This window comes from Hypanus sabinus, chromosome 27, assembly GCF_030144855.1.
Source record: "Hypanus sabinus isolate sHypSab1 chromosome 27, sHypSab1.hap1, whole genome shotgun sequence".
Classification (NCBI taxonomy): domain Eukaryota; kingdom Metazoa; phylum Chordata; class Chondrichthyes; order Myliobatiformes; family Dasyatidae; genus Hypanus; species Hypanus sabinus.
The window spans coordinates 29,595,957-29,622,721 of NC_082732.1; the positions used below are offsets into that span (position 1 = coordinate 29,595,957).

General features: G+C 42.2%; 1 protein-coding gene across 1 annotated transcript in view; it reads right to left on the bottom strand.

The window, feature by feature from the left end:
- The window catches only part of chd5 (chromodomain helicase DNA binding protein 5), a 92,061-nt gene extending 65,701 nt beyond the window's left edge, over positions 1-26,360 (bottom strand). Inside the window, exons 1-4 of the mRNA XM_059952130.1 lie at positions 25,972-26,360; positions 10,025-10,093; positions 9,124-9,266; positions 3,523-3,641 (exon numbers count right to left, since the gene is read on the bottom strand). Coding sequence (XP_059808113.1) covers positions 3,523-3,641; positions 9,124-9,266; positions 10,025-10,093; positions 25,972-26,032 — 392 coding nt within the window. The 5' untranslated portion in view covers positions 26,033-26,360. The remainder of the gene's footprint in view (positions 1-3,522; positions 3,642-9,123; positions 9,267-10,024; positions 10,094-25,971) is intronic.
- Positions 26,361-26,765: the final 405 nt, after the last annotated feature.

The following is a 26,765-nucleotide window of genomic DNA, read 5'->3' on the forward strand; positions in this document are numbered from 1 at the left end:
GGGAGGCTATTCAGTCCAAATGTCCAATCTGATACTTATGTTCCTTAGGAACACTTTTGCAGCATAATCTATACATCCATCTTCCTGCTTTGTCCAGCTTCTCCTTATGGACATCTCAACTCAGTGACTCAATTACTCTTGTGGCTCTGAGTCTCACTCTCTCGCCGTTCCCTAGGTGAAATAGTTGTCCTGCATTCCTTAGATTAGTCAGATTTACAGTAGCAATTTTAAAAAGCACAGAATAATGGCAGCTCCCCAAATCTGAGATTTAAAAAGACACCTGGCAAGTATTGTAAGGCATATTTATGACTAGTCTGACCCTTGTTTTAGGGTCAGGAAAGAACTCCAGCTCTTAAACTGCATCATACAAAGCAAAACTTTTGGGAAGTTCTGCAAGACCTTTGGAAGAACGCGAGAGAAGTAGAGAGGTTTAAGAGAAAAATGCCAGAGGTTAGAGCTGTGACAGGTCTAGGGATGACACAGAGATTTGTGGAAGTTGTCTGAGTTAGAGGAGTTTAAACAGAAGTCAATGGATATTTTTTTCATTTCTCACGCAGTGTATTCATTAACCTTCAGTTTGTGTCATCCCCAGAAGCCTCGGGTTTAAATTGTCCAAAAAGTACAATAAACCTGGAGGAAGGAACCAGGATGGGTTTGCAGGACTGGTTCGACTCTAAATGGTGGAAAAGGAAAGAAGGGTTGGGTTGGGCTGACAAGAAAGGAAGGTTGGGGATGAAGGAGAGAGGTTTGTGGAGGAGAAGGAAAAGGAAAGGGATAGGCTGGGGAAAATGTACTGAGCTCACAGTACATTAATCAGGGGAAAAATTCCCACAGAACCATTCCTCTTTACGTTATTAATTGGAAGTCTCACTTGACATACATCAGAGAGACATTGCAGAGATTCCATAATGACGAAGAGAGAAGTTCAGGAGAGTGAGTTTTATCTGGAAAATGATTCACAAAAACCTTTCCACAAGGAGTTCAACATACACTCTGTCCCCTGCCTGATCTGAACAATTCCATCACTAAAGAAACTTGACATAATTCAGGACAAAATACTTGTTTAATTAATTATCACGCTGACCCAGCCCTCCCTCTACCGCCCATACACCATGGCTGGAGTGCACATGACCTACAAAATGCACAGAATGTCTTTTACAACCACACTCACATCCCACAAGTGATTTAAAACAGCCTTCTGAAACCGTGACCTTACCACTTTGCAGAGTGTCATGGGGGGGGGGGGGGGGGAAGACAGCAGAATGAAAATATCACTGCCTGCAAGCTCCCCATTCAAGTCCCAAAGCACCTCGAACGTACCGTCCCTGCATAACACTGGAGTGTTTCAAGGAAACAGGTCATCTGCTCAAGGCAGTAAGAGATGAATGCTAAGAGGTGGACAAAAATCCTGACATCCCCTGGGTAGATATTGAGAAAAGTCTGGATAAAAGAGCAACACACAGTGAACTAGGATGGAAGGCTTGATGTCCTATCTCTGGAGACTGACCTGGTGGCCTTCAACTCAGCTCTGCTTTTCCAACCTGACTCCATATCCTTGATCTACTTATCAAACAAAAAAACAGCAATCTCATCTTGAGACTCGCAGCTGTTCCCCCACATAAGAGTCTTTGGTTCAGATGAGATTTCCAGATTCCAAGGAAGGAACTGTTTCTCCGGGAAGCTGGCTGCAAACTTTTAAATGTAAAGTGCTCCATTTCACAGAAAATTTGATACATCATCTTAGCAACCTCTATTTCAGTTAGGGGTTTAACACAGGAAAAAAATATTTCAAGACAATTCACAGGAGGCAGAAAGATAAATGGGCCCTGAAACAAAGGAAGTATTAAGAAAAGTCACCAGTAGCTATTAACTGAAGCGAGGATTTTACAACAAAGTTCAGAAAAGTCCTAGGAGTGCACGGGAACAGTGATATGGCAGCCCATCTCATTCATCCCATGGATAAGATACTATCTCTCTTTCAATAGATCACTGCTCCTCTCTCACAGCACTATCAATAATATGCCTTCAAGTCTGTATCCAACACTCTCTAAATTTCAGAATCAAGTCTGCTGCCATCGATCTTTCAGATGGCAAAATGTGGTCTGGAAAAAAAAACACTTTTCCTCCAGTTCTCTCACCAAGAATCTTAAGTTTGACCTGTAAAGTTGAAGTCATAAATGTAGAGTGTGGGATCACCACTGGTGGAACAAGATGAAGGAAAAACAAGGACATACTAAGCTATCAAACTTAAATGTCATCTTTGCCCCATAGACACTGGTGACCTGCTGAATATTTTATTTTTTTATATATCAAATCTCCGACATTCACCTTTGTTTTTATGGGGAAGTACTCTTTGCAGTGGCAAAGGGTTTGATAAGCAGAGGACACAGTTAAAGTGAGATAAGGAAGTCCCTTTTTTTAATTTATACGGAGAATATTGTGTTGTTCAATACAATGGCTGAATGGTTGGCTTTCAGCTAAAAAGAGATTAAACAATAAAAACCAAATCTAGAGTTAGATAAACTCAGAGGTGGGGAGGGTGACTGAGTTTCTGGGAAACGAGCAGAAGGCATATACACTGGGCACTCCCCGGTTTTCGTGGATGTCTGTGAAGAAAAAGAATTTCAGGATGTATATTGTATACATTTCTCTGACATTCAATATACCTATTGAAACCTATTTAATCAGATACCCTTGCTCAGGCAGGATGGACTCATTCTGCAACATTCAAAGCTGTACAGGTCGCATAGGTCACAGCCCAATGCCGTCTAGACAAAACTAATTCCAAAGAGTACTTACATTTAGAAAGTGCACTGACATCAAATTGTAACCAATACTTCATTGCAGAGAACAACTAGCTCTCCTATTAAGACACCCTGGAGTTGCAGCGGAGACCTTTAACTGAATGCTCCAACAATAGAATGAAAGATTGGTCCTGCTCATAACTGTTGTTCATATGCATTCAGTGACCAATTCACTGTGACAGGGCCACAAGGCACATTAAGTGTCACATGGGGTCTAGAAATGCACTTAATGCTTATTACTGCAGACTGGATTTGACTCCAACTTCCAAAACTAAGTGCATTTGGTTGTTATTTATACCTTACTTTATTGTCACCAAACAATTGATACCAGAGCGTACAATCATCACAGTGATATTTGTTTCTGCGCTTCGCACTCCCTGAAGTACAAATCGAAGTAGATATAAAAAAAATTTAAATTATAAATCATAATTAGAAAATAGAAAAAGGAAAGTAAGGTAGTGCAAGTCAGGTCCAGATATTTGGAAGGTACGTCCCAGATCCGGGTCAGGATCTGTTCAGCAGTCTTATCATAGTTGGAAAGAAGCTGTTCCCAAATCTTTACTAAGAAAAATCTTTGCTCTGTTTGGAATGGCACAGCATCTCAGCAACCTGACACCTTAATAAGGATATAAGAGCAAAATCAAGTCAAAACAACAATAATCGTTTTCTTAAAAAAGTAGTCTGAATATTCTTAACTGATTATTCCAGAGACATGTACCTCAGGAACTGGCTGAAGGTTTTATAATTGGTCAAGGTGTGGTAATCCTCCTCTGTGAACTCATAATCCACATCTTCCAAACCCCAGTCGTCCATTAAGTACGTGGAGGACTTCTGCTCCTGGAGAACATGGGTAAAGGTAAACAGATCATGACCAAGAGACTGGACAATTCTCACACAATTACTCCCAAAACTGGGGATCTCCTCATTTCCCTATTCCTCTTCCAACCTTGAGACTTTCGAACTCAAACATTGGCAATGAACTGGAACACCCATCTCATTTTCCACTCAGCACTTCTCTCCATCTCGGCTCATATCAGGTTCGGCAACTTCAGATGACATACCTTGTTCCAGTCTGGTGAATATTTCCATCATGCTGTTTATAGTTCTAACACGTTATAGTTCCTTGGTCCCCAACGTAGAATACACACTCAGTGGCTACTTTACTTGGTCGACCTGTACACCTGCCCATCTATATATCTATTTACTTAGAGATACCACGTGAACTAGGCCCTTCAAGCTACACCCCCAGCAACCAACAACCCCAATTTAACCCCAGCCTAATCACAGGACAATTTACAGTGACCAATTAACCTACTAATTGGTACATCTTCGGATTGTGGGAGGAAACCCACACATTCCCCGGGGAGGACGTACAGACACTCCTTACAGATGACACTGGAATTGAACTCTGAACTCCGATTCCCCAAGCTGTAATAACTTCACGCTGACTGCTACGCTGCCATCTAAATATCTAACCAACCAATCACGTGGCAGCAGCTCAATGCATAAAAACCTGCAGACACGGTCAGAAGGTTCGGTTGTTCAGAATGGGGAAGAAATGTGATCAAAGTGACTTTGGCCATAGGTAATTATTGGTGCCAGAGTATGGGTACTTTGTCTCAGAAACTGCTGACCACCTGGGATTGTCACGCACAACAGTCTTTAGAGTTTACAGAGGATGGTGTAAAGAACAAAAACATATCCAGTTCTATGGGTGAAAACACCTTGTTAATGAGAGAGGTCAGATTGACGGGACCAGACTGGCTCAAGCTGACAGGAAGGTGACGGCAACCCAACTAACCAGTGCTGTGCCAAACAGCATTGCTAAATGTGCAAAACGTCAAACTTTGAAGTACAAACGCGAGGAAATCTGCAGATGCTGGAAATTCAAGCAACACACACAAAATGCTGGTGGAACGCAGCAGGCCAGGCAGCATCTGTAGGGAGAAGCGCTGCCGAAGAAATTATAGATGGGGAGCAGCGAGAGAGGGTTTCACTGAACTCCCGTCGAAGAGAAGATTTAAACTTCTTCAGTGTAACTGAACGGCCCGAAACGTTGACAGCGCTTCTCCCTACAGATGCTACCTGACCTGCTGTGTTCCACCAGCATTTTATGTGTGAAACTTTGAAGTGGATGGGCGACTGCAGCAGAAGTCTACATGCATACACTCAGTAGTCACCTCCTGTGCCTCATAAAGTGGCCACCACCAGGTTCGGGAACAGTTACTACCCCTCAACCATCAGGCTCTTGAACCAAAGGGGATAACTTCACTCACCCCATCACTGAACTGTTCCCACAACCTATGGACTCATTTTCAATGACTCTACATCTCATGTTCTCAATATTTTTTGGTTAGTTATTGTTATTATTTCTTCTTTTATTTTTGAATTTGCACAGTTTGTTGTCTTCTGCACTCTGGTTTAATGCCCAGGTTGGATGCACTTTCATTGATTCTGTTATGGTTATTATTCTATAGACTTATTGAGTATGCCTGCAAGAAAATGAATCTCAGTGTTGTACATGGTGACAAAGATGTACTTTGATAATAAATTTCCTTTGAACTGAGTGTACGTTAGTCTTTCATTGAACAGGTTCACTTAACCCCTGAAGAGCCACAATGCTGTAACTGCTGAAGATCATACACCATACTCTTGCCTTGTAAATTTCTCTTTTACACAAGGTGATGGCTGTGTTTTGATATAAAATGGTAGGCTTTCTTTAGCACAAGTCCAAGCTCTCGGTCTTTGAAAACAGGTCTAAATAACAAGGACGGGTAAGGTTAAAAGTCCTGAAAACAACAGAGTGCATCTCAATTCTATACTCATCTCCCTCTCTCTCAGTCTCACACACATGCACAAAACTTTTACTTGGCACCTCAACTCACCGCATTCAATGAACAACCAGTTGTCTGGCAGAGAGTCAGCATGAGCCCGAAGGTAGAAAAGGTGACCGTTTATTCTATAACCATCCCATTGTATAACTGAGAACAACATTGCTAATCAAGTACCTACAAAGTGTAGCCAGTCGTGGAAAGTAGATTTCAATAAAAATGAAGCAAAAGTAAAGAAACAAATTCTCTGTGACCAGGCCCCAAGATCTCCATGGTACCCCGCTTGCACCGTCTAGGTAAATTTCTGGTTTTAATTATTCTATTTCCCTTTGTTAGACCTTAATTGAAAAGTTGCTAAACTTTTCCACCTTTATGCTCTTTTTTTTAAAAAATACTCCTTACAACAACTGTCTGACCAAGGATTTCAGCTCCTGTCACAATATCACAAGTGGCTTGGTCTCAAATTCTATTTGATGATAATGTCATGAAGCCCCTTGGGCACTAAGCCAATGTAAATGGTTGCTGTCTCCTAATCTGCACACAACAAGCTCCACAAACAGCACGGTGGTAATGAAGTAAAAAATCAAACGGCTAGAGAAACTCAGCAAGTCAGTCAGAGTCTGAAGAGGCAGAAGAATGATTGATGTTTTGGGTCAAGACTCCGTAAGCGACTCCAAAACTTTGACCTCCTCCTGCTTCCATAGATGCTGCGTGACTTGCTGAGTTCCTAGAAAGTACAACGTCCGCAGACCTGTATGCCAGCATGGTGATATTCATCACAGAACATTTATTTGGTGGTGCTGGTTGAGGTGCAATAGGCAAAATGTACTGTTGATCTAGAACACCTAACATGTGCAGACAGAAATCCTGCCAACAACCTCCACCCTTACCCAAAAATACCAAGTCCAGTTTAAAATCTTCAAGTGATACATTAGGTTTCAAGACAGTTCTGTAGCCTGGAGCAGGTTACACTTGGCCCACATGAAGTTAATTATCTTCCAAGGCAGTCTCTGCAAGCCGCAAGTGTTTGAATGTGCTTCCCAGGATGGCCTTTTAGTCACTATGATTTTCCATTTAGCCTGACAACACTTGGCAATTACTGCACTGATCATTGGCTTAAACTAAAAGACAGGTGGAATTATTCCAAGAAGGTAGGAACAGATTTTTATGGTCCAGTAAAGGGATGGCCCGAGTTCTTATGCATCAGATATTGTTTGTTCATTACGTGCCATGTCGTATGATGTGGGTGATCATGCTCTTTCCATGACCACGATTGTTCTTGGCAAATTTTTCTACAGACGCGGCTTGCTATTGCCTTCTTCTGGGCAGTGTCTTCACAAGACGGGTGACCCCAGCCATTATCGACACTCTTCAGGGACTGCCTGCCCGGTGTCAGGGGTGGCACAACCAGGACTTGTGATCAGCACCGGCTGCTCATGCGACCATCCACCACCTGCTCCCACGTGACCCTGATCAGGGGGCTAAGCAGGTGCTACAGATTGACCTACACGCTAACAGAAGGAAGGAATGTCTTTGGTAAAGACACATCTCCACCCACCACCCTGGATCATATATTGATTTATGGCAAAAAAATATGTAATACAGATTGAGTATCCCTTATCCGAAATATCAAAATCCAAAAATTTTTTTGAGTGCTGACACAAACGCACAGGTCTCTGAGCACCACAGATAATTCTGAGAAGTGACCTTACATATGTAATGAACAGAAGTTAATGAAAAATAGAAAAACACTGCATAAAGTGAAAATGAAGATCTCGATCGTGATTTGAAAGAGTGGATTTGTTCGCTTCAGAGTGAACATATGCCACTTAATCGTGAAACAAGCAAGTATCTATCACGCAAACTGGAAATTGAAGGTAGTTGTTTCATGCACAGAATTATTAAAAATAATAATTTTGCTGTGGAATGGGTGGCTGTGTGAAGTTGATGGTGGAGGCTGGAATCTGGTAATAGACGTGGTTGGGGGCAGTCATTCAACTGTGATGGTCTGCGGAAGACCCAGCTCCATCATGGCAGACTGTGCTCTGACTGCTCACTCTGTGACCTTCACACTAGCTGGAACTGAGCTGTATACACAAAGTAAATGGATTCCATGTATAAACTTGGGTCCCATCCCATAGTCCCATCATTTCACGGATGCATAAATTCCAAAATCCAGAAGAATCCAAAATCCAAAACACTTCTGGCCCCAAGCTTTTTGGATAAGGGGTGTTCAACCTGTACTATGAAACCAAAAACATACAAGTCTTTTCTGCATTAGTAGTGCCCCAAGTTCACCAAAAACCACAAAGCTGATTAAATGTCATGGGAATCTTTCTAATGAAATCACAAATTGAGGGGTATAGATAGAGCTCTACATGTTGCTAGCCACACCAGTTATATTGTATTTATACATTAATTAGACTTTTAAAATATTCTTTCTAATTAGTGAAAGTAACTAAAGTAAAACAAAAGTTCACATCAAGTCTTCTGTGGTAACAAATAAATCTTTTACTAACAATAACTTGCAAGTCACCTTTACCACAAAACTCTTTACAGGATCTATCTAATTAAATATGACAGCAAGTCACAGAGACATACAACACGGAAATAGGCCATTCAGCCCACAACAGCCATGCTGAACAATTGGCACCCATCCACACTAATCCTGTTTTCCAACACTTAGTCCATACCACCCCCCCCCCCCCCACCACCATGGCAAAGCAATTCATGTGGTCATTGAGAGATTTCTAAAATGAAGAGACTCTGCTTCGACCACACTGTCAGGCAAAGCCTTCCAGGAACTTGCCACTCTCCGGCTTTGAAACGGTTCCCCTCGTGTCCCCTCTGAATCCTGAATCAACATCTTCTTGTCCACCATTGTTATGGGGAAAAGTTTCCTACAGTCTGCTCTGTCTGTACCCCTCAATTTCAATTAGCTCTGTGACAACCCCTCATCACTCAGATAGAACATATCTAGTTTCTCCAGCATCTCCTCGTAACTGAAACGCTCCATCCAGGCATCTTGGTGAATCACCCCTCTCTCTCCTCTCCAGTTCTACCACACCCTCCCTGTAGTGTGCACCCATGGCCACACACGGTACTCCAGTTGAAAACTAACCTGTAATAAATGTACTCTGTAATAAACGAAGGCCTGCATTTCATAAACCCTCCTAACCATAATGACTGCCTGTGCTGCCACCATCAAGGATTACTGAACTTGTACTCCAAGTTCATTCACGATCTCCAGAACCCTTTCATTCATGCTATATGCCCTAGCCTCACTGTTGTTCCCAAAATGCATCATCCTCCCCACTTGTGTACCTAGTAAAGTGGCCACTGACTGTACAATAACTAGCAGTACAGGCATCAACAACCATATCCCCTTCCTTTTCTCCGACGTACACCCATACACCGTGTAAATCCATGCCTTTTCCAATTGGTATTTTCCAATTGACCTAACAGCAATAATCCCTTCCTCGCATTACCTCCTTCTTCCTCTTCTTCATTTTTGGAGTCTTGTTCTCTTTCTGTTTCCTTGGTTTCCTTTTTTTCTTCACTTTGGCTGGTTCTTCTTCTGGGAACATTGGTTCACGACTTTCCTCTTCCTCCTCCTCCTCCTCCTCTTCCTCTGAAAATTCAGATGGAAATTCAGGGTTTCAGCGCTGTGTACCATGGTTTAATGCATCAGATTGGAGAACAGTTTACTTCCCACAGATATTTAAAAAACATTTTAAAAATTAAGCGGCATTAGATGTAAATATAAGGACTTTCAAATGATCTACGATCTAAATTACCCCAGTTACGCATTAAGAAAATAGCCAACAAACACATCAGAAATGAAGACTTTAAGCCCATAAAGCATTATATCTTGCAGGTCTTACAATATTAAAGCAATAACTTCTATTTATATAGCACCTTAGTTGTTATAAAATACCTCAATATCACACAAAAAAAGGGAGCTTGAGGAACAATGAGGGTTAGTTAACATCAGGCAAGGAACCAAAAGCACAATACGGAAAAAGTTTAAGGAGCGTTTTCTAAAGGAGGTGAGAGGCAGACAGTTAAAGGCATTTTAGGACAAACTTCCAGAGGCAAGGGCCTAAATAATTAGTGCTTGTTCACTCATCACACCCACCAAAAGTCAAGTGAGGCACATCAGGGATGACAACAGAGCGAAACAAAGACGTCACGAGGGTTCCCTGAAATGGAACGAGACCGGGGACGGACGAGAAATGGGTGATGTTTTACGGGACATGAAAGCACTGGTGTGATGAATGAACAAGACGGTGAGAGTTAGGAAATGGGCAGCACAGTTTAGGAAATTTCCAGGGAAGGAGGAGAAGAAAATGAGAGTATATAGCTGAAACCAACAGCCTAGGTACAGACCTGCCCGATAGTCATCTTTGAGGCAGCTCATGTCCATGAGAGGGGCAGGACTCACAATTCCATTTAATCCTTGAACAGATAATTCCAGAGTCAGAGATTCATCTTGTTACCAACCAAAAGAAAACTGTAGAACTATTAGCAAATTATTTTTTTTTAAAAAAGCATTTTCCTCCAAGTCACCAAGGAACAACAAAACCCCCCAGAATAGATGGCAGTGAAACTCAGCAATCATTGACCATAAAACAGAACGCACCCAACCCAACCATCAAACCAAATGTCATTGTTGATAGTTCAGATTAATTACCTAGGGCATGGTCTTCTTTATGAACGGCCCGCTGGAAATCCAAACAAATAATATCATCTTTAGGAGAAAGGCATCTGCTCTCCTCCTAAAGCTATGCCCTTTGTCCTTTCAGTCTAGCTGAGCCATGCCACAACAACCACCCCTCAATGACTTCAGTGACTGGAAACTGGAGGCCCATGAGCTATTTCTCACCGGGGTGGGGGGGGGGGGTGGAATCAGAGGTGGAGAGAGTCAGAATGTTAAAATCCTAGGTGTTATCGTTTGAGGAACCGTCCTGGGCCCTGCACTTGAGGATGGCAGTGTCTCAACTTTCTTAGAAGTTTGCAAAGATTCAGCATGTCATCTAAAACTTTGACAAATGTGTGGTGGAGAGTACATTGACTGGTTCATTATGGTCTTGTATGGAAACATCAATGCCTTTGTACAAAAAAGGTAGTGGATAATCGCCCAGTCCATCACGGGTATAGCTCTCCCCACCACTGAGCATATCGCATTGTCACAGCAAAGCAGCATCCATCATCAAGGACCACAACCATCCAGGTCATCTCACCGCTGCCATCAGGAAAAAGGTACAGGAACCTCAAGACCCACACCACCAGGTTCAGGAACAATTATTACCCCTCAACCATCAGGGTCTTGAACCAAAGGGGATAACTTCATTTGCCCCATCACTGAACTGTTCCCACAACCTGTGGACTCACTTCCAAGGACCCTTCACCTCACATTCTCGATATTTATTGCTTATTTATTATTATTGTATTTCTTTTTTTGTACTTGCAGAATTTGTTGTCTATTGCACTGGTTGTCTGTCAGTCCTGTTGTGTTTCTTGGATTTACTGTGAATGCCCTAAACTCTGGGTTGTATATGGTGACATACATGTACTTGGATAATAAATTTACTTCAAACTTTGAACTGTCCATGCTGCACAGTGAGTCATAATTAGGGAGCAGCACTGTAACGCAGCAGTTAGCGTAACACTTTGCAGCACCAGTGATCGGGGTTCAACTCCCTGTAAGAAGTTTGCACTTTTTCCCCAAGACCACGAGGGTTTCCTCGGGCTGCTCCGCTTTCCATCGCATCCCAAAGACGTGTGCATTAGGATTAATAAATTCTGGGCATGTTATGTTGGTTCCAGAAGAATGGCAACACTTTCAGGCCGCCCAACACAATCCTGGCTGATCTTAATTTCCAATTTTAAATTACCCAATTACTTACGAGTAGTAAAATGTCTGGGTACAGTAGTTCATTTACATTCAAGGACGAGAGGCTGGTCAGATTCTACCCAACTTGAAACCCTTGAAACTCTACTATGCAAAGCATTGTATAAATGCAATCCTGATTTTCTTGCAAGTATAAACTTTCCATTACACAATAAAATGAAGAAATGCAGCCGGAACCATTAACCTCTTCGAGACACATGAATGAATAGCAAGTTCCATTTTTGCCACCCCTCATTTAAAAATACAACTTCACTCAATTCTTTAAGTAGTGACTCACAGAACAGTCTGGCCCGAGAGTGGACGGCTCCTTACAAACAAGCAACCAGTGTTAAAGCTTTCAGGGCTGAATACATTCTAATCCATTAAGACTAATGGAAAGCATGTTTGTCCTGGGGTTCAATGAGATGTGAAATAATGACTCTGCCACTGTGGTAAAAGCCCCCAAAGAGCAGAACCCTCTCCAAGTGTTATCATTATTTACCTTTCCTGTAACTGTGTAATAACATTAGATTATAAAAATCAGGCCATTCAGCCCATCAAGCCCATGGCGGACGTTTCCCCCTTCTACCCCATTAACCTGCCATATCCCCATAACCTTTACTCATCAAGAATTATCAGCCTCCACTATAAATATACCCATGACTTGGCAACCACGGCCATCTGAGGCAATAAATTCCATAGATTCACCATCCATTGGCTGAAGAAATTCCTCATGTCTGTCCGAAAGGTACATCCTTATTAGCACGTAGCTGAGTTTGGGAGTAGGTCTGACCGCATCACTTCATGGCGGAGTCTGGGAATTTGCTGCACTTTAATAGGTTGTATTGTTTCCTACTTGGCAGTAGTGGCCACTCTTCAAAAGTATCTAGTTCATATTCAAGTTTATGGTCATTCAACTCTACAACCATAAACATGCATAGCTCCAAATGAAACAATATTCCTCTGCTTCAAGGTGCAAAAGATAGTTCATATAACTCACACACAACACATGAAGTAATGTACAGGCTGGAAGCAATTTAGGATATCCTGGACACAAGAAAGTGTGATAGAAACTCGGGTCTTCCTTCAAACCAACTTCAATGTACTGTACGGATCATAATGCAAGACAAAAACAAATGTGCTGGAAGAACTCAGCCTGTCAAGAGAAACCAGTGAGTGTTTGATGCAAACACCCTTCATCAGAAATGAAAGAGGAAGAAATCAAAGCAGAAATTAAAAGAGCAGGTGGCAAAAGCAATGGGTGGAACAAAAAGATATCACCATTATCAGTCACAGGTAAGAGGAAGTCCAAGCCACACACACAAAATGCTGGAGGGACTCAGTCGGTCAGGCAGCAACTATGGAAATGAGTAAAGAGCCAATGTTCTGGGCTGAGACCCTTCATCAGGGCTTGGGGAAGTCAACAAGAAGATGAGAAGGAGGAGGAGGAGGAAGAAGCACAAGATGGCAAGTGATTGGTGAAACCAGAGAGGAGGAGGGGGTTGTGGTAGCAGGTCTGGCTGAGCACATGGTCAAAGAGACTACAGAGGGTGAGCAGTGAGAGAGGGAGCCACTGAACACCTGAGGGGAAGAATTAAACTTCTTTACGCTGGGCATTGCCAGAAGAGGGTTCACAGCGTAGAAGTCGAATCATAAACACAAGGAAGTCCTGGAAATCCAAGGAAAGTCACACAGAATGCTGGAGGAAGTATCAAAGCCACTGAATGGACAGTTGGGCTCCCATGCCTGCTCGATGTGTTTCAAAGACTGGCCAACTGGGACTTGCTGAGGAGGCCAGAATAGGGGGGTGGGGGGGGGGGTGGTGGAGAGGCAGGGTTGGAACAGTATGGACAAACATTCAGTACTGATACAAACAGAAAGGTAACTAGCGCTGATGAATTCAACATTGAATACTACAGGCTACAATGTGTCCAAGCAAAAACTGAGATGTTATTAATTAGTTCACATTGTAACCATGGCCTGATTGTCACAAACCACAGTGGGAGTGGGACAGTGAATTAAAATGACAAACTCGGGTTTGAGAGAAGACACTCCACAGAGTAATTCCCCAAACTGTCCTTGGTTTTTCCAATACAGACGAGACCCATTAAGAACATCGAGTACCGTAGACCAGACTGGAAGTAGAAATGGATTACTGATTCACCTGAACCTCAATCTAACTTAGTTAATTCTGTGAGCAAAGTCACCTCATATGCCATGAAAACAAACCCAAACATGCCCATTTAGCACAAAGATTCAGTGTAGAAGTACTTCATTAACAGAGAGCAGCAAGCTACCATCAGATGGAGCTGTTCAAATTCAGTGTTCCAAATACAAAGTAACACTCTTTTTCAAAGATAGTTGCAACTATTTCATGACATAATGTGCATTGTATTCATATTTTGCAATCAATGAGAGCTTAGAAAGATACAGGGCTAAAGGTAACCCTAGGTAATTTCTAAAGTAAGTACATGTCCAGCACAGCGTTATGGGCCAAAGGGCCTGTATTGTGCTGTAGGTTTTCTATGTTTCTAATCAGAGTATTCTTTGCAAAGTGAGTGTTTAGACTTTTAAGCTACATATATTTCACTCTCTACGACAGCTATTCCCAGAAATAGGTTAGATATACTATATAAAGTTCTTTCTGTATTGTCCCATCAAACATCCTTAGAGTATCACAGTAAGAGTTGGATACAAGGTTCTCCTGAGTCAAAGCTCGCAGGGAAGACGGTAAGAAAAAGATACCGAGTAAAGCCCCACTTCATCCCAGGGTTGATACAGCACAGATTAAAGTTCTTTTCACAGTGTTCCACCACACATCGATGTCTGCAAAGCAGACTCGATGAGCCAAATGACCAGTTCTGTTCCTATGTCGTATTGGTCTTCCATTCCCAGGGTGGATACCAAGCCCTAGGCTTAGCCCTCACTGTGCAAAGATCTCAGGCGAGGCTTTTGCACAGCACTGTAGGAATTTTATGTATTGCACTGTGCTGCTGGCTGCAAACAATACAAATTTCATGACATATGTGAGTGATGACGAACCTGATTCTGATATGTGTCTCTGTCGTTGACTGAGAGTGGGAAGGGGGCAGGGAGAGGGGAATCACAGTTTGGAAAAGGGGATGAGGAGGAGAGGGAGTAGCAAGTACCAGACAGATTTCGTAAAGACCGATAAACCAATTGTTTAAAGTCAAATTACCTTGCCTGGTGTCTTAGGGCTTAGTGAATCGGCACCTGCACCACCCTCCCAGCCCGGCACTCCTTCTCTGCCACCTGTCCCACAGCCCATTCCTGGCACTCCACCTTTACCATTGCCAATCTTGCCAGTCCTGCCAGACTTACAAACTCGCTCTCTGCTCCACATTGACAAATACAGTACTGTGCAAAAGTTTTAAGCACCTTAGCTATATATGTCCCCAAGTCTTTTGCACAGTACTGTAGCTCTTAAGAAGAGAGCATAATTGATGGGCTGTGTAAACTCCATATTCCCAATCAATTCTCCTCAGAGGAATACACAGCAAGAAACCCATTCTTAAGTATTCAATATTCCTTCATGAATATTCTTGGCTAAATAATGAAATGAATGAATCCTGAACAGTTTGCAGCTCAAACTGACTGAATTTCTTCCCCTGTTGGGACCTGAAGACCCAAGTTATAGGGAAGGGCTGAACAGGTTAGGACTTTATTCACCGGAGCAGGTGATCTTATAGAGGTTTACAAAACTATGAAGGGTATAGTCAGGGAGAATGCATGCAGGCTCGTTCCCCGCAGCTTGGCTGAGACTAGAGCTAGAGGTCACAGGTTTAAGGTGAAAAGTGAAATATTTAAGTGGAAACTACTTTACTCAAGAGGGCGTTGTGAGTTGCCAATGGAAGCTGCAGATACAGGTTCAGTTGTAACATTTAAGAGAAGTTTAGATAGGAACATGGATGGGAGGGTTTTACAGGGAAACGGTCTGGGTGCAGGTAGATGGGACTAACAGAAGATCAGACACGACTAGATGGGCCTGGGGCCTGTTTCGTCACTGCAGTACTTCATGACTCTAAACCCTTATAGCCTGTATATCTCAGAGTAGTTAATGGTTGCAAATACAGTTATATCCTATTGAACTTTGAAACCCAATCATAATCTTGGTAAAGTTAGTAGGCAGCTTGGAACTCAAAATTCTCATTTAAAGTATTTTTGACTTGCTCACACATGTAATGTGGATGCCAAAGGCTTGTCCACTACTTATCGTACAACTCAACTAACCCCTAATCTGAATGGGCCAGTTTACAGGGTGGCTAACACTCATTGCTACAAGCCTGGAGTCCTCTGTTGGCTAAACAGGTAAGGATGGCAAATTTCCTTTCCTAAAGGAGTTGTGTTTTTACAACAATCCATTGCTTTCATAATTAGCATTACTGAGTCCAGCATTTTAACATCAAGCAATGGTACAAATTTAAGGAGAACATTCAGCCCTCAACTCCTTGAGGGGAGACTTCACTCTGACAACAGACAAAAATGCCCTCTACTCTCCGTGTCAGGTTTGCCAATTCTCTGGGAAACCAGATCTACTTTACCGGATCATTCACATCTTCAACTTTTAAGTTGCCTTAGGTTTCCCAGCTGTTGCAAAGAATTCCAAACTTCAAAGTAACTTCATTATCAAAGTGTGTACAGTACATGTCACCATATACTAACTTAAGATCCGTTTTCTTACGGCCATTAGCAGTCGGGCAGAGAAATCCAATAGAATCAATGACACAAAGACAGACAAAAGTCAATGTGCGAAAGACAAACTGTGCAAATAAATAATACTGAGGACATGATTTGTAGAATCCTTGAAAGTGGGTCCAGCAGTTGCAACAATAACTTATGCTATTGAATCAACAGCCCAGGCTCTGAATGCTAGTCCTATAGCCTCATCGTACTGTTATTAGTACCCTTGTGTTCTGCAACTGCAGCAATCCATAGTTTAATAATTCTTTTAAATTTAAATACCCAGGTATCAAATAGCTTCATACAAAGAGGCAAGTAGGGATGGAGGCGAAAGAACATTAACAGAACAGAATTCATTTTGTTTGTAGCCAGTGGCAGACCATATCACACTAAGGTGAATCTTCAATTAACACTAGACAAATCTCTCAAGATCATAACTACGTGTGAAGCTGTTTGCTGGTGCATCACTGTGAGGCTGAACTATGCTTATCCTGCGCCGCTATCACAGATTCACTTAGCAATAGATCCCTCTAAATGGCCAAGGCTAACACCACAAACTGCTGCTGGATTTCAACGGCTATGCTTTACCTCATGGCTGCCCAATGTCATTAACCAAATATGCCTGAGTTGTACTCCAGACCGTATTGATCGGTAAATAAAAATGAGTACAATACCTCACCTTCAGTCACATGATTGCAATTTACTTGTAAACATGTGAGCTTTAACATCTTTTTAAACATATCTTGGCAAAACGGTGAGACAGGAGAATATGTTTTGATCATCATGGGTTTTATTTCCTTCAGTAATGCTCATTGGTCATCAGCTAAAATGGTGTGTTTCAGAAGTGAAAACACCAGATGTCAGTACCATGGAAACAACATCACATGGGATGGAATGGGGAGTGGTTTCGATGGTTAACGTGACCAATTGTAGTGACATTTCAGGATGTACAGGACAGTAACCCAACCAGTATCAGTCAGCTCCAACAGGATAAGAGAGATCGGGCAACTATAATCTGGATAGAATGGGGTGAGGACAAAAGGGAGAGAGCAGGCAGAGGAGGAGGAAAAGGAGAGGTGGAAACAGAAACAAGAGGAAAACAATTAGGCTGCCACCAGTCAACAAGTTAAAAAATGTTAGATTTATACAGAATCTTTTGGTACTTCTAAAACATGGCATGAAGACTGAAGGTGCAGATAGAGCAAGAAGTCAACATACTGCAGATAGCTTCTCAACTCTCCTATCCATTTTAGCTGGATTTAAAACAGAATGAATTCTCCTTAGGAAGAGAATGTGACTGCCGTTAAACTCAGAAAATCTAGTCGGCAGTACAGGCAGTATTGGGGTGGGATTCACATGTATGTGGAAAGGTTGGTAAGGGCATTTTTCTACTTTGATACCCTAGGTCAATTAATGGTTTCCTGGTATTCGACCAAGAGCAGCACACACAAGTTGCTGGAGGAACTCAGCAGGTCAGGCAGCATCATGAAGAGGATTAAACAGATAACATTCCAAGCCGAGACCCTTCATCAGGACAGATGTTCAAGAATTTGACAAGTGGGGACCCGAGACAGTGCTGGTCCCCCTAGGCAAAGTGGTGTTGTGGAAGAGCACGGAAGGACAATCAGAACCATTTAAAAATAAAGCGTTCACAACAATTACAATGAAGAAGATGCTGTTCATTGCTACTTAGCCAGAACAGTTAGAGTGAAGACACTCAAGGTCATTGCCAAGCAAGGGCCATGTTCAAAGACCCTATTCATCACAGTATTGAGGATGATGAGACTGGTGGGTACTAACTTGCTGGTCTGATTTGCCTCAGTTTTGTTGATAAGACAGGCTTGGTTGGACAAATTTCCACATTGGGGGACAGATCCCAGTGTTGCAGTGTACTGGAACAATTCAGGGAGCTGCTCAGCTGGCTCTGGGGGGAGGGGGGAATGTCTTCAACAATGCATCTGGGATACCGTCAGAGCAAACAGCTTGTGCACAGCCACTTCGTGAGAGCAGGAGTGAATCAACTGGCTTCTGTGACAAAGGGCTGGTCAGCAGCCACAAAGGATGTTGTACTTTGTACATGGGTGCAAACACTTCACTTACCCTCACTGGCCACTTTATTAGATACACACACACACACACCTGCTTATTAATGCAGATATCAAAATCAGCCAATCATGTCACATCAACTCAATGCGTAAAAGCATGCAGACATGGTCAAGCGTTCATTTGTTGTTCAGGCCAAACCTCAGAATGTTGAAGAAATGTGATCTCAGTGACTTTGACTGTGGAATGATCGTTGGCACCGGGCAGGATGACTTATCTCAAAAACTGTTGATCTCCTGGGATTTTCAGTCTTTGGGATTTTACGGAGAATGGTACAAAAAAAATCCAGTTCTGTGAGTAAAAAGACCTTGTTGATGAGAGAGGAGAGTGGTCAGACTGATTCAAGCGGACAGGAAGGTGACAGTAACTCAAGTAACCACATGTTACAACAGTGGTGTGGAGGAGAGCATCTCTGAACGCACAACACCTCGAACCTTGAAGTGGATGGGCTACAGCAGCAGAAGGCCACGAACATGCACCTAGTGGCCACTTTATTAGGTACATTGGGTAGCTAATGAAGTGGCCACTGAGTGCAGGTCTTTTGAACTTGGCTCCTGGGCCTGCTGTCATTATGTTCAAGAGTGTTCCTGGTGCTTCCTCCCACCTGCACCAACCCCAATAGGACACTTTATCTGCCCACCGCCATCACTGATGAAGTAGGACTCCAGAGCTTTGATCTAATATATTGGTTGTGGTTTCATTTAGCTCCATCAACTGCCTGGTGCTTTCGTCTGAAGTGCACACCATCCTGTGTTATAGCTTCTCGTTCTCTGTTGCCTCTATCATGTCCCCTCTGCCCCTTCATGAACTAGGTTTGAAGGTACTTGTAAAGGAAGAGATATGCCAGGCCCTAAGATTATTGCTTGTGGTGGAGTACAGTTCTGGTGCTAATGAACAATACAGATGCCATTAGATCCATTTTCAACCATTCCTACTTGAGGTGGTGGTAGCTCCACACACAACGGTGGAGAAACCCAGGCAGCACCTATGGAGAGGTCAGTTGATGTTTCAGGTTGAGACCCTTCATGAGGGCTAGAAAGGAAGGGGGGAAAGAAGCCAGATTAAAGGTGATGGGAGAGGGTGAGGAGCACCAGTAGGCTGGTGACAGGTGAAACCAGGTGGGTGGGGGGGGGGCAAGGTGGAATGAAGTAAAAAGCTGGGAGGCAATAGGTAAAAGAGATAAAGAGTCGAAGGAGGAAGTGATCGGTGCTCTTTGTGTGAAGGCCAGGAATTTTCTCCATAAAGACTGTCAATGCTCAAATGGAAAGATGCATCCACAACAGATAATTTGGCAAAGGTGAGATCGAGTGTGCTCACCTCTGGTGCGGGATTTCTCGCGAGCAGGTCAAGCCTGGCAAGTTGGAGTCACACAACACAGAAACTGATTTTTACATCCAATTGTACTTAATTATCTACATTTGGTCCATGGCTTTCTCTGCATTGGTAATTCAAATACTTGTCTAGATGCTACTTAGATACTTCAGATATCCAGCCAGCTCCCTAACATTAGGCGGCAAGTCTACGAGGTTCCCTATCCAAAGTTTGCTGCTCTGGGTGGCCCTTCTGCCGTGTAAGAAAATGGATTTATCAGGCAGATGAAATCAGCAAGAGAGCTCCTTGCCCGAGTTCGCTTACGGATAAAACATTACGGATCCATAGTCATTGCTGGAGCAACTCAGAGCCGCTCTGGCACCGAGGATGGGGATGAACGTAACTGAGAACGAACTCCAAGATTGCTGAAAGCTGTAATTCCAAGTGTGGCTGCACCGGAACATTGAATAATCTGTGAAATAACTCTACTTATGCAGAAGTTCACATGGGAGTCTTTACAGATGTAACTGGCTAAGTGTGCCTTTGCCACATCTAAATCCAATGTCCAATTCATCAAAAACTATTCCTTATGCTTTGTCACAGCATTTTGATAGGCTTGAGTAGTTTGATGTGCCACGTTATGGGGCCCGTATTGCTTCAGATCTGGGTTCTCATAATGTCAGATTTCCTTCAATGCGGGACATGAGCAAATCAGGTCAGTTTTCACAATACTGCAGTAATCTCCTGGTGATGGTGACTAATACTATACTTTCCTTGAGATCAGGGGTTCCAAATCATTTCTATGCCATGGACCACTACCATTAACCGTGGGGTCTGTGAACACCACGTTGGGAACCCCTGTCCTAGATTGTTTCATTAATTGAATTTAGTCAGCTGTCTTGCTGGAATTTGAAGCACAGTGCTGCTGTTCGGAACAAGGTCTAGCAATGTACCTGGGGCCATGGTACACCCAGGAACAACATACAAATTAGAGTTCAGCACACTCAGCCCTTCCACAGCTAACCTCGGCTCCGTATTCTATCCACAATGACTCTTCACCACCTCACTGATTAGCGACCTCTCAAAAAAGATTCTTCATCCATTAATCTACGAGGAAGAGAGTTTCAAAGATTCACAAACTGCAGAAAACAGTAGCATTGTTTTTAATCTGTCATAAAGAGGTGACGCCTTACCTATAAATAGTGACCCCCTACTCTGCGATTATCCCAGAGGAGAAAACATCCTCTCCACATCCACCCTGTCAACACTCCCCAGGACCTTATGTTCCCATCAGGAGAAAAAATACAATATATTGTTGTCTAGATATGGTCACATATTGGTGGTTTTATCTAAATGAGGCATATCCTCCTTGCTCTTAAGGCTCATAGTCAGTCTGTGCCCGACAAAGGTTACATGGACAGCTATAAAGAACAAAAATATAGGCACAGAAGCAGATGGTTTAATTCTCCAAACCTGTTGCATCATTCAATGAGATACTTGTCGACTTGTAACCCAAGCCTATATATTCATCTTTATCCCATTCTGCCCATTATCTGAGGTAAGAATAGAATACTCAAAATACATTAAGCTCTTGTATTTCCATCATTCATAGTTCTTCACTATTAATAAAGCACTCTGATCAACCCTGTTTGATCCTGAAAGTGGTGACCTCTCACCCACCCACAATTTGCCAGTTTTGCTCATTTGCTTAACGTACAGTGCATCTTTGAAAATGTAATACTTGCTTATACCTGCTCATAATGCTGTCTACCTTTCTGTTGTTGGTAAACTTGTTTATGAGATTCTTTTACAGGTACAGAATTCTGCAGGCCAGAAGTATAAACAATCCACAGACTTCACAAAGGCCAGTGTAATTCCCACAGATATAAGTGAACGATCCCTACAAGTGCAGAACAACTAGTGTGCAAAGCCAATGTGAGCAGAAGTTAAAACCAGAAGGATGCATATTTATCAAGATAAAACAGGAGAATGCCATTCTGAAGAGTTAGCAGTCAAACTGTTCAGGGTAGCAGTTAACACTGGGTATAGTTCTGACTAAACATGACTCATAGTGTTAGTTATTGGTCAGTGAACGACACTGATGCCTCCATGTCAGAAAATTGTGGCTTTGAGTTATCTACTCCAAAGTTCTGGGCAAAAACTCCAACCCGACTCTTTACTGCAGTAGGGACCAAGCTGTTAGACCAACCCATATTTGAACGAGATACTAAACTGAGGCCCAAATGTCCTTGTTCAAATAGAGCAAACCTAATGGCAAGTATTTGAGGAGCAGTCATTATATAGAAGCGAAAGCAAAATGCTCAGGCAGCACCTGTGGAGAGAGATAACCTTTTACAAGAAGAGATAAACCAATTAAAGGTCACTGGCTCAGAGCATTAAGAACACCCATAGATGCTGCCGGGCCTGCTGAATGCTTCCAAATGTGTTTTGGAAAGTTATCCCTGATGTCCTTGTCAATGCTGATGTCTCCAATAACTTTGCACAAAAACACTATCAATTCATTGTCACAATGAATTACCTGAATCTTCCTCCGAGCCAAGTGGCTACCACATTCCCCAAATCCCAGCTAAACTTCAAAAGAATTTCACAGGCTACAAATCATCCTGGGGCACTCGGAGATATCTGTGGTAATAGATTTGATTTCCATTGTTCCCTAGATTTTGAAAAGGTCCCTGCAGATTAGAAAACTACAAATGCAATATCATTTTCCAAAAAGGGAATGAGAAAGGTAGCAGAAAGCAATAGGCCAGATACCAAAAATATTAGATCCCATTTTGAAAGGAAGTATGAACAGGACATATAGAAAGTTCTAATATAATTAAACAGAGGAAACATGGTCTTCTATCAGGTAAGTTAAAGGGGATCTAATAGTTGTGGTTTTCCAAAGGAATCACACAAAAGGTGACACCACAAAAACTGAAAATAATACTAACACAGATAGAAAATTGTTTAACAGGCAGTTAACAGGGAGTACAGATAAAGGGTCATCTTCAGATTGATAAATGGCAAAGGGCAGAGTACTTCAGCAATTTCCAATCTGTGTTATGGATAGACAAAGGGGGCAAGTGTATTTTATACAAGTTTACTGATACAAAAATTGGTTGGAGAGCAAGAAACTAAAGAATGTGAAGTTATCCACTTGTTTGATAATTTGCTGGAAAAACTGATTATTTAAACTTTGTGTGATTAATGAATGCTGATGTGAAACAAAAATGTGTCCTCATACAAGAAATGTTAGCACACAAGTACAGTAATAACAGAGAAAAGCAAACAGAATGTGCGCCTTTTCCACAATGGGGATGGACTACAAGAGTTATAGGTATGAGTGTACAATAAGAATAAAGGTCTTTTTTTGTTGTACAGGACTTTGGTGTTGCCAGATCTAAGAAAAGATTGGAGTGGGTCCAGAGGAAAATAAATCCTGGGAAAAAGGGGTTAACATAAAAGAAGTGTTTGAGGGCTCTGGGCCTGTACTTGTTGGAGTTAAGAAGAATGCGGTGGGGGGAAGGGGGTTCTCATTGACACCTACCAAATGTTGAAAGGCCTAGACAGAATGGATCTGAAGAGGATGTCTCCAATAGTGAGACAGTAAAGGATTAGAGGGCACAGCCTCAGAGTAGAAGGACTTAATTTTACAGCGGAGATTAGGAGGAATTTCTTTATCCAAAGGGTGGTGAATTTGTGGAGTTCACTGCCACTGATGGCTGTGGAGGCAAAGTCAATTGTCATATTTAAAGCAGAGTTTTAGTAAGGGCCTCAAAGGTTATGGGGAGAAGGCAGGAGAATGGGTTTGAGAAGGAAAATAAATCACCCATAATTGAACAGTGGAGCAGACTTGATGGAATGAATGGCCTAATTTTATTCTATGTCTTATGGTGACCACACTAGGTGTACTGCAGACAATTTTAGTCTCTTTACTTAAGGATATAGTTGCATTGGAACCTGTGTGGGAAGAATGAGTCATCTGGGCCTATCTCTCTCATGTTTGCAAAGAATGAAAGGCAGGATTAAGGAAGGGAAGTTTAGGGGAGACATCAGGGGTAAGTTTTTTTACACAGAGGGTTGTGAGTGCCTGGAATGACTTGCCAGGGATGGTGGTGGAGGCTAAAACATTAGGGGTACTTAAGAGCCTCTTGGACAGGCACATGGATGAAAGAAAAATGGAGGGTTATGGGGTAGTGTGGGTTTAGTACTTTTTTTTAAGGATTATATGGGTCGGCACAACATGGAGGGCTGAAGGGCCTGTACTGTGCTGTAGTGTTCTATGGTTCTATGGATTCTAAGGGATAGGATATATTAGCTGTTGCAAGGATGTTTCCCCTATAAGGAAATACTCATTTAAGACTAATCGAAGAAAGTTTTCTTTGTGTCTACCATGATCAACTTTATGAAATTCTTGCCTGGAGAGCTGATACAATTAGGTACATTCAATACGTTTTTATGACTAGCAGAATCGAGGGTTACATGGGGCGGGCAGGAAAGTGGAGTTGAGTTCACTATAAGAACACGTAATCTTTCTGAAAGACAGAGTAAACTTGAGGCATAATACCGCAAACATGAGAAAATCTGCAGATGCTGGAAATCCAAAGCAACACACGCAAAATGCTGGAGGAACTTCTGCCTTTACTCAGAAGTTCAGCCTGACTTTCCCCCTTCTTTTGGCCCGAAACGTCGACAGTTCACTCTTTTCCAGAGATGCTGCCTGGCCTGCTGAGTTCCCCCAGCATTTTGTGTGTGTTGCTTAGGGAATAATATGACCTGTTTCTATGTTCCTGTCGGTGTGCAGGGGATGTCCTCCATGCAGTCGCGCATCTGGACATATCATTCATGGCAACTGGTTCTAAATAAAGCTGACTCTTGGGCGAAATATTAACGAAGGTCTTATCACCATCAGTGAAGAGTGAAAATAAAATAAAGGAAATTTAGCAAGAATGTAACATCCACTGACAGGCAATGGTGTCAAGCAACAGGAGTAATCCTGAGCAATGAAACATCTGAAACAAAAGATTTTTTTTCTCTCTCTGCCTTTTGGATATGCAGTAATTGCTACATTCAGTACCGCTCAACCTAACCTAGCCGATGTCTGCGACTGACCTATCACAAAGCCGGGCAATACTCTCCGGGCCAATGGGAGGGCAAAGATGGAGGCGGGGCTCCAAACATCAGCAGGGTAGGCTGCAGCCGGCTTTGTGACGTCATAATGAGCCTGCTTTGAATAACATTTGTACTTCACGGGAGAGCTGAAGAGATGGGCAGCTAATGGGGCAAATCAGACCACAAATCATTGACTGCAAACCCCAAACTTTTACCCACCCCAGAAATGTCACTTACAAAACTTTTATAAAACTACAGTTTCTGCCCCAAAACGCAATGCAAGAATTAGTAACTAACGGTGCGATATTTCAACATTAAAGCATTCCTCCGAAAAAAAACATCACTCCTACTCCGAAATTGCCCCCCCTTTCATGTATCCAGCAAATGCAACAAGTAAAAGATCACTAAAATTAAAACCCGTGTTGAGATTAATCATTTGCATCTTGAGACTAGAAACAACGATGTTTTCAGACAGGCATGTATACAGTGTGAAAATTGCAGCAAATGTCAACGCAATGTTAATTTATAATTATTGCCGGGGATGGCTATTAAAAACAGAATTACAGGTTGGTGTATTATAAAAAGCAATTACATTGCAATTTAGATATGAATACTGTTTGCTCTATTGATTTATCAATTTTAAAAATAAACATGCAGAATTTCTGAAAAAAATACGCAGATATTATATCAGGAACTCCGGTTTGGCGAATTGTCCCCGTTTTCTTTGTTAATATTCAACGGACTACTTTAACGGCCACTTTCTATTTTAAAAGCGCGGATAAGAATATTTTTCTAAAATTAGCAGAAACAAAAGATCAGTCTTGCGTTTGCATCAACCCATTACTGGCTCCAAACCCCTGTCTGTCATCGGTTCGCATCGAGCACAAAGTGCCGGCGGCGGCTGTAAGGGAGCGGAGGCCGACAAAAAAAAACTTGCAAATTAGACCGAGGAAAAGCCCACCGAATCGCGGCTTCCCGCGGCCCTGACTCCCGCTCAGGCTCCTCCATACACTTTCTGCAGACACTCCGGGCTTGACCAAACCCTGAAGTTGCCGGGTTTCCACTGCGGAGCTGTAGTTTCTTTCAGAAATATATGTTCTTATTTACATGTAGAATATAAAAGGGGCTGTTGCCTGGTTATTACTCTAATCTTTTTTGCGCCAACAACTTGAGCATGAAAATGATTATTAATGAGAACCTCATCAGCACCTACCTGGGGCTCCCTCATCGTTTTCCATCCCGTCCTCCTCATTGCCAAAAGATGCCGGCATCATTGAATGTTAAGTTATATATATATATATTTGTATTTTGAAGAGAAATGAAGGTGTTGGGAGGGGGTGGTCACAGAAAATTTACATTAATAAATATCCTGAAAAGGAAACATATATTTAAAGGAAGGGGAATGCAAATAAGGAGGTTCTTTTCAAAAAAACAACAACTAAATGAATAAAAGACAGGAGGGAGCTCTTGTTGGATATTTTAAGAAGGACAGAAGCGGATGGAGTGACTATATTGACAGATTTGTCAGGGTGAGGTGGAAAAATGGCCGCCACACACCAACAAAAAAAAATCTCCTCAGCCCCCCGGCTGAAAATAATCCAAAAAAAGAGACAGAAAGAGGGGAGAGAAAAAATTGGAACGCACATGCCCAGTTGTGACGTTTCGTCTGGTTGCCCCGGTAACCATGCATCCCATAATTATCCCTAACCTGCTAGTTATGGTAGTAGTTAACCAGTTTTTGGTGCTGGTAGAGTCTGTTGTTTGGAATGGGGGAAGGGAGAAAGTTTTCGTGTCTCTTTCCATTACTAATGAAATTTTCCCTAATTACTTTGAACTTGTGGACACATTTCTATTTAAATGTATAAAATGTTTAAAAATATAGAGCCCATACTGGTTCTATAAATAAATTTAAAAATGCACCATGCAATCATCTGAATTCATCTTCCTGCAAAACTGTTGCCAGATTTTTGACAGATCAGTGAGTGAATTTTCTCAGATAAAATATTG